This window comes from Lepus europaeus, chromosome 2 (genome assembly GCF_033115175.1).
Source record: "Lepus europaeus isolate LE1 chromosome 2, mLepTim1.pri, whole genome shotgun sequence".
Classification (NCBI taxonomy): Eukaryota; Metazoa; Chordata; class Mammalia; order Lagomorpha; family Leporidae; genus Lepus; species Lepus europaeus.
In genome coordinates this window covers 150,403,427-150,417,134 of record NC_084828.1, presented here as the reverse complement: position 1 = coordinate 150,417,134, position 13,708 = coordinate 150,403,427, and the positions used below count along the sequence as shown (strand labels likewise).

Below are 13,708 nucleotides of genomic sequence, written 5' to 3'. Positions count from 1 at the left end.
CTGCTCTACTTCTGATCCAGCTCTCTGCTATGACCTGAAAAAGCAGTAGATGGCCCAAGTACTTGGCCTCTCTGCACTAGTGTTGGAGACCCAAAAGATGTTCCTGGCTCCTGGCTTCAGATTGGCGTAACTCCAGCCATTGCAGGCTTTTGGGGAGTGAACCAGCACTCTCTCTGCCTCTCTGTAACTCTGCCTTTCAAATAAATATATAAATCTTTAACAAAAAAGACAATAACATATCTTAGAAACAAAAGCATAAAAATCCATAAAACAGTTTAAATACATCTAGAAAAGTCAAGTATAGGGGCCAGTGTTGTGGCATGTTGTGTAAAGCCAGCCCCTGTGACACAGGCATCCCATCCTACATGGGCACTTGTTCCAGTCCTGACTTTTCTATTTCAGATCCAGATCCCTGCTAATGTGCCAAGGAAAATAATGAAAAATGGCCAGGTCCTTGGGCCCCTGCCACCCAGGTGTGAGACCCAGAAGCAGCTCCTGGCTCCCGGCCATTGTGGCTCAGGTCCAGCCATTGTGGCCATCTGGGGAATGAACCAGTAGACCAAAGATCTGTCTCTTCTCTTCCTCTGTGAACTCTGGCTTACAAATGAACTCTAGCTTACAAATGAAAAAAATCTTTAAAAAATATTAGGTACTCTTAGTATCCTAGTCTTCTAAGATAAAAATTTCTCTTTCAGATTAATTAATTTCAAAGGTAGAGTTACAGAGAGAAAACAGAGAGAGAGAGAGAGAAAGATCCTCCATCTGCTAGTTCATTAGCCAAATGGCCACTACAACCAGAACTGGGCCAGGCAGAAGCCACTGCCAGGAGACTCATCCAGGTCTCCCACATGGGTGCAGGGTCCCAAGGACTTGGGTCATCCTCTCCTGTTTGCCAGGTGGATTAGCTAGGAGATGAATCAGAAGTGGGCCACGAGGAATCAAACCAGTGCCCATATGGGTTGCTGCCATCACAGGCAGCATCTTAACCTGCTGTGCCACAATGTCAGCTGTAAGGACAAGCATTTTTAATGACAGGCCATAACTAAACAATAAAGGAGGAGAAAATAGCTTATAAGAGATGGCTAGTTGTTGGGAAGGAGTCAATCAAATGAAAATTTTAAAAAATTGTAGTTAAGGAGTTAGAGGGGCCAGGCACTGTAGCGTAGTAGGCTAATCCTAGAAAAGCCATTGGTGGCTCACTTGGTTAACCCTCCACCTGCAGTGCTGGCAACCCGTATGGGTGCTGGGTATAGTCCCAGTTGCTCCTCTTCCAGTCCAGCTGTCTTCTGTGGCCCAGGAAGGCAGTGGAGGATGGCCCAAGTGCATGGACCCCTGCACCCACATGGGAGACCTGGAGACAGGGAGGAAGCACCTGGCTCCACACAGCACCAGCCATAGCAGCCATTTGGGGGTGAAGCAATGGAAGGAAGACCTTTCTGTCTCTCTCACTGTCTAACTCTATCTATCAAATAAATAAAAAAATAAAAAACAAGAAGATGCAGTTGATTAGATGGTTGAAAATGTTATTTAGAGGGGCATTGTAGGCTAATCCTAGGAAAGCAGTGCAAGATGTGCTTGAGCATGGGGGATCCGCAAGAAGCTCCTGGCTCCTGTTTTGAATTGGCTCAGCTCCAGCCATTGTGGGTATTTGAAGAGTGAACTAGTAGATGGAAGACATTTCACTCTCTCTCTCCCTCTCTTTATCTCTCTCAAGATTTTTAAAAGTTATTAGACTGGGGCAAGCACTGTGGCATAGAAGGTCAAGCCTCCACCTCAGTGCCAGCATCTCATGTGGGTACCAGCTCAGTTGAATCCCAGCTGCTCAACTTCCAATCCAGCTCTTTACTAATGCACCTGGGCAAAGCAGAGAAATGTGGTACTTGAGCCCCTGAACCTGTATGGGAGACCCAGAAGAAGCTCCTGGCTCCTGCCTACTGGCTCCTGCCTGACCCAACCCCCAGTCATTTGGGTAGTGTCATTGGATGGAAGATCTCTTTCTTTCCCTCCTTCTCTCCTTGTATCTCTGCCTTTCACATAAATAAATGTGTTGTAGAAAGTTATTCGACTTTAAAATCAAATATGAAAAACCTGTTGCAAAAAATTATAATTAATATTTATATTTTTGTAAAAAAAATTACTAACTTAATGTAGGTTATAAATCCTAGTTTTATTTATTTGAAAGAATTCCAAAAAAAATAAAGACAATGAGAAAGTGATCATCTGGATCACTTCCCAACTGATTGCAGCTAGAGCTGGGACAGATTGAAGAAGCCGGAAGCCAGGGAAATCCATGTGGTTCTCCCACATGTGTGGCAGGGGTCGCAGCACTTGGGCCATCTTCCACTATCCCAGGCACATTCACAGGGTGCTAGATTAGAAGTGCAGCAGTCTGGACTCAAAGAAGCACTCTTATGGGATACAGGTATGATAGACTGCACTTAAACTATGATGCTGGCTGAACCTTGAACATTTTTAATGTCAGGGCTGGAATTGTGATGTTGTGGGTAAGGCCACCACCTGTGATGCTGGCATCCATAGGGTCACATGTCACAGCTGCTCTACTTCAGATCAAGCTCCCTGCTAATGGCCTGGGAAGAGCAGAGGAAAATGGCACAAGTGTTTAGGCCCCTGCCACTGATGTAGGAGGCCTGAATGGAGCTCCAGGCTCCTGCCTTCAGTCTGGCCCAGTGCTTGTTTGCTGCAGAGATCTGGGACTGAACCAGTAGGTTGACGATGTCTGTCCCACTCTCTAACTCAGCCTTTCAAATACATAAATAAAACTTTAAACAATTCTAAATTTTGGTAAGTTCATTTAGAATTCTTTTTATTGGGGCCAGCACTGTGGCATAGTAGGTTAAGCCTCCACCTGCAGTGCTGGCATTTCATAAGAGCACTGGTTCAAAATGCCCTAGAAAAGCAGTGGAGGATGGCACAAATCCTTTGGCCACTGCACCCATGTGGGAGACTTGGATGAGGGTCCTGGCTCTTGGCTTCAGATCAGCAAGATCCAGCCATTGTAGCCCTCTGGGGAGGGAACCTGTGGATGGAGGACCTCTCTCTCTCTTTCTCTCTCTCTCTCTGGGGAGGGAACCTGTGGATGGAGGACTTCTCTCTCTCTCTCTCTGGGGAGGGAACCTGTGGATGGAGGACCTCTCTCTCTCTTTCTCTCTCTCTCTGTCTCTCTCTCTCTCTCTCTCTGTTATTCTGCTTTGCAAATACTTAAATAAATCTTAAAAAAATATTTCTTATCCTTGATAACTTGATTTTTTTTTACTTTGAACTTTTATTTGGCAAAGCAACACTGCATAAACTGTGCAGTAACAAATGACAGTTTACACAGAATGTTAAATTCATATACATTATCAGCAGCAAATTAGAAATAAACAAAAAACCACTAAGCTACAAATCCCCTATCACTTTTAGAGAGAAAGAACAAACTCTGTCAGTTGTGTCCAACTTGAACAGCAGTGTCTACAGGACATCACCTGCCATCTTAAGCTTCAATATTTACAGATGCCTAGTTGGAAGGTAACAAAGCAGTTGACTGTATCTACAACACGCTATTCTGTGACACCACCTCAAAAGCTTTAAAAAGAAAGCTCATCTCTACTTTCTTAGTAGCATCTAACAGATATCCAAATACCAAGAATCTTAACTTGTGCATGGTGGTGTTATCTGATACACAGAAGAAATTTGGTATATTAACATCGGAACAAAATTAAGTGTCCATGAAAAGGAAAGCCACTCCTCAAAATCAGTCATAAACTAAAATTTTCCATTTTGCAGAGGCCCTATTTTCCTATTTTAAAGTAAACTGTGGGCATGTGAGAGAAGTAACACACACATTCCTATTCTGCAGCCTCCCTCTGTCAGTCAGGCTCTCTGCCTCTTTGAGGAATAAGAAACCCCTACCAAACCACACATTTTCGTGCTGAAAATAACAGTGTGATGAAGTCCAAATGAGCTGTGATGCTCTTGGTTTCCAAAAAGCTTTAAGGCCTGAGATGAACAATCCACTGAAATATCATGGGCTGCTCAAGCTGATGCTCTTAGAGTTCATCCCCTGTCTCCTCGATGCCAATGTTTGCTCCATCTCACATGTATCCATGAATCCAGCAAGGTATGCAACATCAGTTTGCACCTGGTTGCTGATTCTGATCAAGCACTGCATACATTTCTTTACCTCCTCTCCAGTCACTGTATACTTGAGTCGGTTATCACTGGCAGCAAAGCAGAGGCTGAGAGTTAGGTAAATCTGGGTTCATACTGAGCACCAGGAACCAGCCATGTGGAGGAGCAGCTAGGCCAGGAAGCCTAGAGCACATGGTCTGAAGGCCACGCGTCCTGGAGGTGCAGGGCTACAGCAAGCCCCCTCCTGGCAAGAGGCCAGGGGAAAGAGAAGGCCGGCTTTCAACCTTAAAACTGTACATTGTCTAGACTTCTTGAGAGAGACTAGAACAGAGTCCCAAACTTACAAAATGGCAGAGAGGCAATGGAATAAGTGAAAAGATAGGTATGGAATTTTTCTTGACAAAATTCCATTTCTGAAGGGGTGAAATACTAAGTACAAGCAGCCTGTCTGGTATGGAGGGAGAGAGCCAGTTATAGAACTGAAAATACATGTTTAGATAGTTGTTAATTAACTAATCAAGCAGCAAAAAGACACTGGTTGACTAACAGAGCAAAATGGTTCAATTCATTTTTTGTTTACTGGATGAAGGAATGATTGAGCCCAACCTACTTCAAATTAACATATTTATTTGCAATGGCATCTTTAAACTATTATTTTCAAGATCTTTCATATCCTATTTCATTCTATGAAATGAACATTTCATGATGGCTAAAAATGTTTTTGAACAAGCTGCAGTGGGGAAACTCTTGCTTGTACAGCTCTGCATAGTCAGAGGCAAAACAGAGCCAACTGAGCTTCTCTCTGTAAGAATATTGCATGGAATATGGAAATCACTGCTTTTTATTTTCTCAAATTTATGGATAAAATGAGGTGGTTGCCTTTCTAATTACAAAAGACGAGGAAAATATGAGGAAATTATAAGGGAAATGTAAAATGATATAAAATGTAAAACAGTAGGGAAATAGAAGAGAAAAATGGGGAATTTTGATGACTTCTAGAAATACTGATTATTTAAATAACTTAGTGTTCACAATGATGAGGTCTCAGATGAGTGTCCCAGTGGTGAACTCTGTATTTTCTTGGCAATGAATGGCTCGAGGATGACACCAGGCTACTGGGACATGACCCATAGAAACACATAATATCGTTGGAGCAGAATCCATCTGGCTACCTCCACTGTGCAAAAATCTCTTCTTTCCACAAGGTCTGAGGCCAAGCAAAAGCTCATGTGACTGTAAATGTGGATGATACATTTTTCTCTAAGTACCTTCACAGATTAGAAGTCAATGAACTTGAGAAATTCCTTGTTCTCTTCTGTGTCCCATATTCGTGTTCTCTTGTGTGTATGAGTCTTGATTCTAAATAATACCCACAACGATCTTAGCTTAGTTGTTTGTATTTTCATCTTTTCAGATTTCCAGCTGCAGATCGTTCAGATCATAATATGAAAATGCTGCTGATTGTCTTCCTTGTCATCGTGTGTTGCCGTGTGTCTGTGAACCAAAGTCCTGGTAAGGAAAAGCCAGAAGAATTATTCCCTGTAATTTTTACTACAGAAAACAGCTAATAAGCGAATGTTACCTACTTAGAAGTCAGGAGTTGTGTTCTGCTTTGTTTTGGTTTTCATGGCAGTGGGAAGGGAGGTGGTGGGATAGTTTCTTCCTGATGTCAACCATGTGTTGCTTTGAAGATCATTTGCTTCCGATCCCTGGCCCTTGTCAGCCACAGGGAGATTTGGGAGGCGTCAGTTCCTCCTGTTTCAAGCCCTAGGGTCTTCTGGGAGGTTGCATGCAGATCCTGTCATTGATATCAGCTGAGGCCTGGAAGATTTAGCATGTGTTTCTCTAATTCATTTGTGCTGAAAGGTAGCCGTGGCTACGTGTCCAGATTTTGCTCCAGTTGGAACTGCACATCTGCTTGTTGTAAAGATGAGCTTATCTTCTGGAGAGGAAGCATGTATGCTCTTGACTGGATGTCAAGAGACTGGCTTACCCTTCCCCGCTCCACCACCACACCGCTCACAGCCAGGGCCACTGACATTGGCTTTCCCTGCTTCCTTGAGGACTCTGACCGTGGCAGCAAGTGTGTGAAAATATCAACTCGGCTTTGCTCTGCATGCATCCTCCCTCGATGTCTGGCAGGGCCTTAAGCTTTTTTAAGAAGTGATGATGCTTTTCCCCAGGTCATCTCCTGGTTCAGCCATAACGGCAGACCTCATCAAAGCCTGCATCCAGCTCATGCGCGAGGCACCTACTTCCTCCCCCTGTGCAGGATGCCATGGTTCATTCATACATGGGAGGGCCACTGTTGGTCAGGAGTCCAGCTGCCTGGGCAGGGCTCACCTGGCAGTCCTCAGAGAGCGCCCAGTCTTCTTGTGAACAGTGTGGACTTCCCTTACATGTCTCTTCCCCTGACGTGCTGCTGGTTGTCTGATCGCAAGAGGAATCTTCGATCGGCTGGGCTAAGGTTATGTCAAAGACAAGAAAGAATTATTTCTGAGTATAAGAATAGAATAACACCCATAGGTGCCAGGCTGCTTTCTTTACAATGGTAGCACAGGAAAGATTGAAGTATTTCAATGTCTAATGTTATTTAATGGTCTAGTAACCATCTCAGCAATCTCGGAGTCTGAGTGAAGAGCGTCCTTGGATACAATCTGCTTATTGTAAAGGAAAGGAGGCTGAAGATCGAGTGTACTGAATGGCTGGACAGTGCTCAAAATTCACAGATCAATGAGGGCTCTCATGACGTGCTCAATGACACTGTATGTTCTGTTCCTTTTAGAAACTTTTATTTAATTGAAAGGCACAGGGACAGATGTCTCCTACTCACTGCTTCTATCCCCCAATGCCCACAATATCCAAGGATGGACCAGGCCAAGTCAGGAACTGAATCTGGGTCTTCCGTGTGGATGGAAGAGGCGCAGTTACTTGAGCCAGCATGGCTGGCTTCCAGGGTGCACATTAGCAGCAGCTGAAATCAGGAGTGGATCCAGACTCAACTGCAGGCATTCTGACGGGGGATGCTGAGTCCTGATGTCCAGAGCAGCAGCTTAACCACGGCACCGCATGCCTGCCCCTGCACTGAACTCCTAAACCTCTCCCCACCACACACACATTTCCCTCCCTTTGCTAGATAAGATAAGTCTTACCCAAAGGTAGGGAGTGCTCAAGTCCCAATTAACAAGCCATCAGTAAACAATGTTTATCACTTTAGCCCAGGGATTCTCTGTCATGCAAGATTATATCTAGATAGCTGGTAGTAAATGAAGCTTTAAAAGGTAGTGTATTTCTAACACTACTAGAACAGTACCCTATACCTTGTGCGGTTGTGTGAGGGCAGCCTGTTGAAATCCTTGCTTAGTATATACTAAGTTGATCTTCAGTATATGAAGGTAATTGAAAATGAAACTCGATGAAGGGCGGGATGGGAGAGGGAGTGGGAGAGGGGAGGGCCACGGGAGGGAGGGAGGTTGGGGGGGGAAGCCACAACAATACAAAAGTTGCATTTTGTAAATTCACATTTATTAAATTAAAAAAAAACTATAAAAAAGGTAGTGTATTTCTAAATAAAAATCATACTTACAGGGGAAACTAAAGCTGTTATCCCTTTTGTAACCAAAGATAGGGTGCCATCACATTTGCATATGTAAGAATACATTTACCTTTTTTAATACTCACATGATTCATCACAAATATTGTAAATTTTAAAATAGATTGAAACAATCTCACATTTTTGTGATTTTTAGATTTTAAAAATTCAAAATTATTATAAGTTAATCAGATCATCTATTACATTGTTTAAATGACAATTTTAATGAAAGGCTCTCTTTCAGATTTCACTATTAAAACTGAGCAGAGGCTGGCGCCATGGCTTAACAGGTTAATCCTCCACCTTGCGGCGTCAGCACACGGGTTCTAGTCCCGGTTGGGGCACCGGATTCTATCCCGGTTGCCCCTCTTCCAGGCCAGCTCTCTGCTATGGCCCGGGAAGGCAGTGGAGGATGGCCCAAGTCCTTGGGGCCTGCACCCACATGGGAGACCAGGAGAAGCACCTGGCTCCTGGCTTCAGATCAGCACGGTGCGCCGGCCGCAGTGGCCATTGGAGGGTGAACCAACGGCAAAAAGGAAGACCTTTCTCTCTGTCTCTCTCTCTCTCACTATCCACTCTGCTGGTAAAAAAAAAAAAAAAAAAAAAAAAAAAAAAAAAAAAAAAAAAAAACCAAGCAGAAGGAGTTTGATTTGCAATAAAATTTTTATTCCGTTGATACAAATTGAAATCAAATTCTGAGAGGGAAGAAAAAGAGTACAAGGAGAAATTAACCACTAAGGGTATAAAAACCTGTGACTTGGTTCAAGTTCAGACTGCTAGGCTTCACAGCCAGCTAGCTCCCTGCTAGTGCACCTTAAAGTAGCAGATGATGTCCCAAGTACTTGGGCACTTGCTGCCTACGTGAGAGGACCCTCTATCTGGGACTCCATCTGTTCCAGGCACCTAGCTTCGGCCTGGATCAGCTGCAGCTGTTGCAGCCATTTGGGGAGTAAACCAGCAGTCACAATATACCTCTCTCTCTCCTTCCCTCTCTTTCTGTCTCTTTCTCCTTCTCTCTGTTACCCTGACTTTCAAATAAATCTTTTTTAAAAGACTTATACAAAACAATCAGCCCAAGAAATGTGTTTTTTGAGAAAATATGAAACTTCAGGCTATTATTTCATGTTTATTGTCAAGATGCTATAAAAGAAAAAAAAAAAGAAGAAGGAAAGAAAAATTTCCCTTTTAAAGTTCTTGCTTTGGTCCCTACGTTTGTGGTTCTGCAGGCCCTCAGTATGGCGACGTGGTGTTCCTGGTGGACAGCTCGGATCACCTGGGAGTTAAGAACTTCCCTTTCGTGAAAGCCTTCCTGAACAAGATGATCACCAGCCTCCCCATCGAGGCCAGCAAGTTCCGCGTGGCGCTGGCGCAGTACAGCGACCAGCTCCACAGCGAGTTCGAGCTGAGCACCTTCAAGGTCAAGGGCCCCATGCTGAACCACCTCAAGAAGAACGTGGAGTTCCTGGGCGGCGCCCTGCGCGTGGGCAGCGCCCTGCGGGAGGCGCACAGGGCCTACTTCTCCGCAGCCCCCGACGGCAGAGACAAGAAGCAGTTCCCCCCGGTCCTGGTGGTCCTGGCTTCGGCCGAGTCCGAGGACGACGTGGGGGCGGCTGCGGAGGCCCTGCGGCGAGACGGGGTGCGAATCATCTCCGTGGGGGTGCAGAAGGCTGCTGAGGAGGGCGTCAGGGCCATGGCCACGTCTCAGTTCCATTTCAGCCTCCGAACGGCCCGGGACCTCAGCACGTTCTCGCACAACGTGACGCAGGCCATCAGGGACGCGGTGCAGTACAGGGACACAGCCATGGATGACATCCTTGTAGAAGGTGGGTACAGGAAGCGTGCATAGGCATGCGAACAAAATCAACGTGGAGAGGAGAATTCAAACTCCCTGAACCCCCCTTGCCCGCTGATGGGTTGCATTTTCCATTGCTAAATATCCCCATGGTTGGGAATTCCCAGGCTCGTAGCTGTTGAAAGACTGATTAAAGCCTTGGCTTTCCATCTCTCAGCCGTGTTGCCTTTCACTTCTGGACTTCTTCAAACCCTGGGAAACCTGCTCCTGGTTCCCTAGCCTTTACCTCTGAGTCCTCTCCCTGGGTTTTAGTTGCTTTGTGATGGTTCATTTCAAAGGTAAAGGTGCTTCTAAACTCCTTGAGTCAGAAGGCACATGCGTAGGCATAGAATTCTAGAGCCAGAAATAATTTATAGTGGGAAAAATACTTTACAGTGTCCAGATGCCCTGTTCTGCAGAGAAGAGCGTGCAGGTGACCTTCGAGGTCATGCGAGCTGGCCCAGGCCAGGCTCAGTCTACAGCCAGAGCTAGGTCAGGCCCTTGGTTTCCAGCCCGTACAGTTTCTGCCCTTCCCTGCTGTTCTGTGCTGAATTCGTTTCCCTGTGTTCTGCTCCACGGCCCACTTGCTTTCCCAGTCTCTCTATTAACAAGAATGCCCAAGAGTTTATGAATAGCATTCAGGAGAAAGGCAGGGAGAAGCCAGCAAGAAAACACTTAGCTCAAAGTGTACATCTCCAGATAAATAATATTGGAAACTCATGCTGTTCCTGGCTAAATCAATTTGAGATGACACATGGAATTTCCTATTGATAACAGAGAATGCTGCTATTATGGTAATCTATGAAAATATAATTCCTTACCCCAAATAAAACAGTCAAAGGTACAATTATTGTTCTTTTAGCTTCCCTTAGGAAAATTTGGACTATAGCTACTAATAGGAATGGTGTTGACGTCTCTGTGATTTTAACATGATAGTAATGGCTACTGTGCAGTGCGTGAATCTTAGGGACCAGGCTCCAGGCCAAGTAGATTATGTCATCTAATCCCTGTAACTACTCTGAGATAAATAGCATTATCATCTCCCTTTTAAGAAGGAGGACATTGAGGCTGGAGTTGAGCTAGGATCCAGTGTCCGAGCCCCGGTGCTCTGTTCTCAGCTTCATGGTGATTTCCTGTGGCTCCTTCTGTGAGTGCACACCTGGGCACATCCACCTCCACGCATCTCCAGCTAACGCTCTGCTGCTCCCTCCTTGCGTGCAGTTTGCCAAGGCCCTTCCATGGCTGACGTCGTATTCCTGTTGGATGTGGCAGTCAATGGCAGCCTGGAGGACTTTGACCATCTGAAAGGATTCCTGCAGGAAAGCGTGTCTGCCCTTGACGTAAAGGAAAGCTGCATGCGGGTCGGCCTGGTGGCCTACAGCAATGAGACGGAGGTGATCGGCTCCCTGAGCGAGGGCGTCAATCGGTCCGCAGTTCTCCATCGCATACAGAGCCTCTCCCCCGGAGCTGGAGAAGCCTACACGGGAGCTGCCCTGCGGAAGATCAGGAAGGAGGTGTTCGGAGCCCGCGGTGGCAGCCGGAAGAATCAGGGCGTGCCCCAAATTGTGGTGCTGGTGACTCACAGGGCTTCAGAGGACAATGTGACCAGGGCGGCCGTTAACCTCCGGCGCCAGGGAGTGACGGTGTTCACCCTGGGCGTGGAGGGGGCCAATGCCACCCAGTTGGAAAAGATAGCGTCTCACCCTGCCGAGCAGTACGTCTCCAAGCTGCCAACCTTCGCTGACCTGGCCGCCCACAATCAGACATTTGTGAAGAAGCTGCGGAACCAAATAACCCACACGGTCTCCGTGCTGGCAGAACGGACCGAAACCCTCAAGTCCGGTAAGGTCTTGTGGAAAGGAGGCTTGCCCATGCCCTTTCTGTTTCTCCTTTTCTTTTCCTATTGTTTGAACATTAAATATAAAAAAAGGCTTAGCTGGGTACCAAGTGGGCAAGAGGACAAGTTCCCATATGTATCTATCTATATCTGTCTGTCTGTCTGTCTATCTATCTATCTATCTATCTATCTATTTTAGCTTGGTAAAATGAAGTCCAGTTTGGTGAGAACAACAGCAGGTGAGCTGCTGGCACAGGAGGAGGGATCTCCTCTCTCTTCCCCTTTGGTGTGGCTTTCACTGGACTCATGACTGAAATACAACCCAGAATCCCATCTGCTGCTGTTTTTTTCTTTCTCTCCTTTGCTTCTCATGTCACCCTCTTCTTTCTTTCCCTAAATTTCTTCCCTTTCTCTTCTCCCTTCACCCCCAAATGGCCAAGTTAGACAATAAACAGGAGCTGTGATTTGGCTGGTGGACAAAATAGCTAACAGGTTCCAGGAGAGAGGCAGGGGGCAGTATCTTTTATATGTCTCATGCATGCACACGTACGCTGTGGGAATATTTTATGCCTATGTATACACAGATATATAGGTGTGTATGTCCTTCGAAAAAGATTTAGAGCATATTTATTGTAAAAGTGTCACTGTCTTTCACATACAATGTCACTGACCATGTCCCTAGGTAATTAGTTCATTGGCTAGGGAAGGTAGGGTAAAGAGCCGATAATTTGCATCGTGTAGCACACAACTGGACTTTTGCCAAGCAGTTACTAGAAGAAGTTCCTGGAGGAAGTGACTTCTACAAAGCAGCTCAAGTTTTTCCTACTGTGTCTAGACTGACTGTGATGCAGGGCAGAGAGTTAGAGTGATTGTCTTCAGGTATCAGAAACAGCTCCTCTGATGCAGCCAGTGCTCAGCTCCTGTGGGTTGACCTCCCAAACACATCTTTAAAGCCTGGAAGCTGTTTCTCATGTTTCTGTCTGAAGAGGCTCAGCTTGGCTCTTCTTCCCATCTGTTTCCATTTCTTCTTCACTCTTTGCCCAAATAACACATTGAACCTGTCTGTCGCCTTTCAGGCTGTGTGGACACCGAGGAAGCAGACATCTATCTGCTCATCGATGGCTCGGGGAGCACCCAGGCCACGGACTTCCAGGAAATGAAGACCTTCCTGTCGGAGGTGGCGAGCATGTTCCACATCGGCCCCCACAAGGTGCGGGTTGGGGCCGTGCAGTATGCCAACAGCTGGGACTTGGAATTTGAGATTGGTAAATACTCCAACAAGCATGATTTGGGAAGGGCCATTGAGAACATCAGGCAGCTGGGTGGGGACACAAACACAGGTGCAGCCCTGAACTTCACGCTGAGGCTGTTGCAAAAAGCGAAGCAGCAGCGAGGGAACAAAGTGCCGTGTCACCTTGTCGTCCTGACGAACGGCATGTCCAAGGATAGCATCCTGGAGCCTGCAAAAAGACTGAGAGAAGAAAACATCCGGGTCTACGCCATCGGGGTCAAGGAGGCGAACCAAACACAGCTGCGAGACATTGCAGGAGACGAAAAGAGAGTGTACTACGTGCACAACTTCGACGCTTTAAAAGACATAAGAAACCAAGTTGTTCAAGAAATCTGTGCTGAAGAAGGTAAGAGATACGGTGCCTTTGACTTTGAACTTCACCTCACAGATGACCTTCTAGACAATCTTTGACATTATTGATTTGGAGAAACAACATAAATTTCTAAGTGGAGATTTGATGATTTCTCTAGCTGTGCTCTGTTCTCCAGAGCAAAATGGAGGACCCCCCCCATTAAAGTATTCTAATTAAAACCCCAAGCAAAATAAGTGTACTTGGAGAATTAATTAAGCTCCTGCCACAAATCCCTGTTAGGACAGATCTGTGATTAGATACTGCAGGTATAATAGGATCAAATGATTTCAAGTTTTAAGAATTACTTCAGGTTTATTTAAATTCCTTATTTATTTATTTTTGACAGGCAGAGTTGACAGTGAGAGAGAGAGACAGAGAGAAAGGTCTTCCTTTTGCCATTGGTTCACCCTCCAATGGCCGCCGCGCTGATCCGAAGGCAGGAGCCAGGTGCTTCTCCTGGTCTCCCATGGGGTGCAGGGCCCAAGCACTTGGGCCATCCTCCACTGCACTCCCGGGCCATAGCAGAGAGCTGGCCTGGAAGAGGGGCAACCAGGACAGAATCCAGCGCCCCAACCGGGACTAGAACCTGGTGTGCCAGCACCGCTAGGCGGAGGATTAGCCTGTTGAGCCACGGCGCCGGCCCTTTATTTATTTTTATTTATTTTATTTATTAT

General features: G+C 45.9%; 1 protein-coding gene across 1 annotated transcript in view; it reads left to right on the top strand.

The window, feature by feature from the left end:
* The first annotated feature begins 5,582 nt into the window (after window positions 1-5,582).
* LOC133752068 (collagen alpha-6(VI) chain-like) overlaps window positions 5,583-13,708 on the top strand; it is a 111,596-nt gene continuing 103,470 nt past the window's right edge. The window contains exons 1-4 of the mRNA XM_062182342.1: window positions 5,583-5,643; window positions 8,950-9,546; window positions 10,776-11,396; window positions 12,468-13,028. Coding sequence (XP_062038326.1) covers window positions 5,583-5,643; window positions 8,950-9,546; window positions 10,776-11,396; window positions 12,468-13,028 — 1,840 coding nt within the window. The remainder of the gene's footprint in view (window positions 5,644-8,949; window positions 9,547-10,775; window positions 11,397-12,467; window positions 13,029-13,708) is intronic.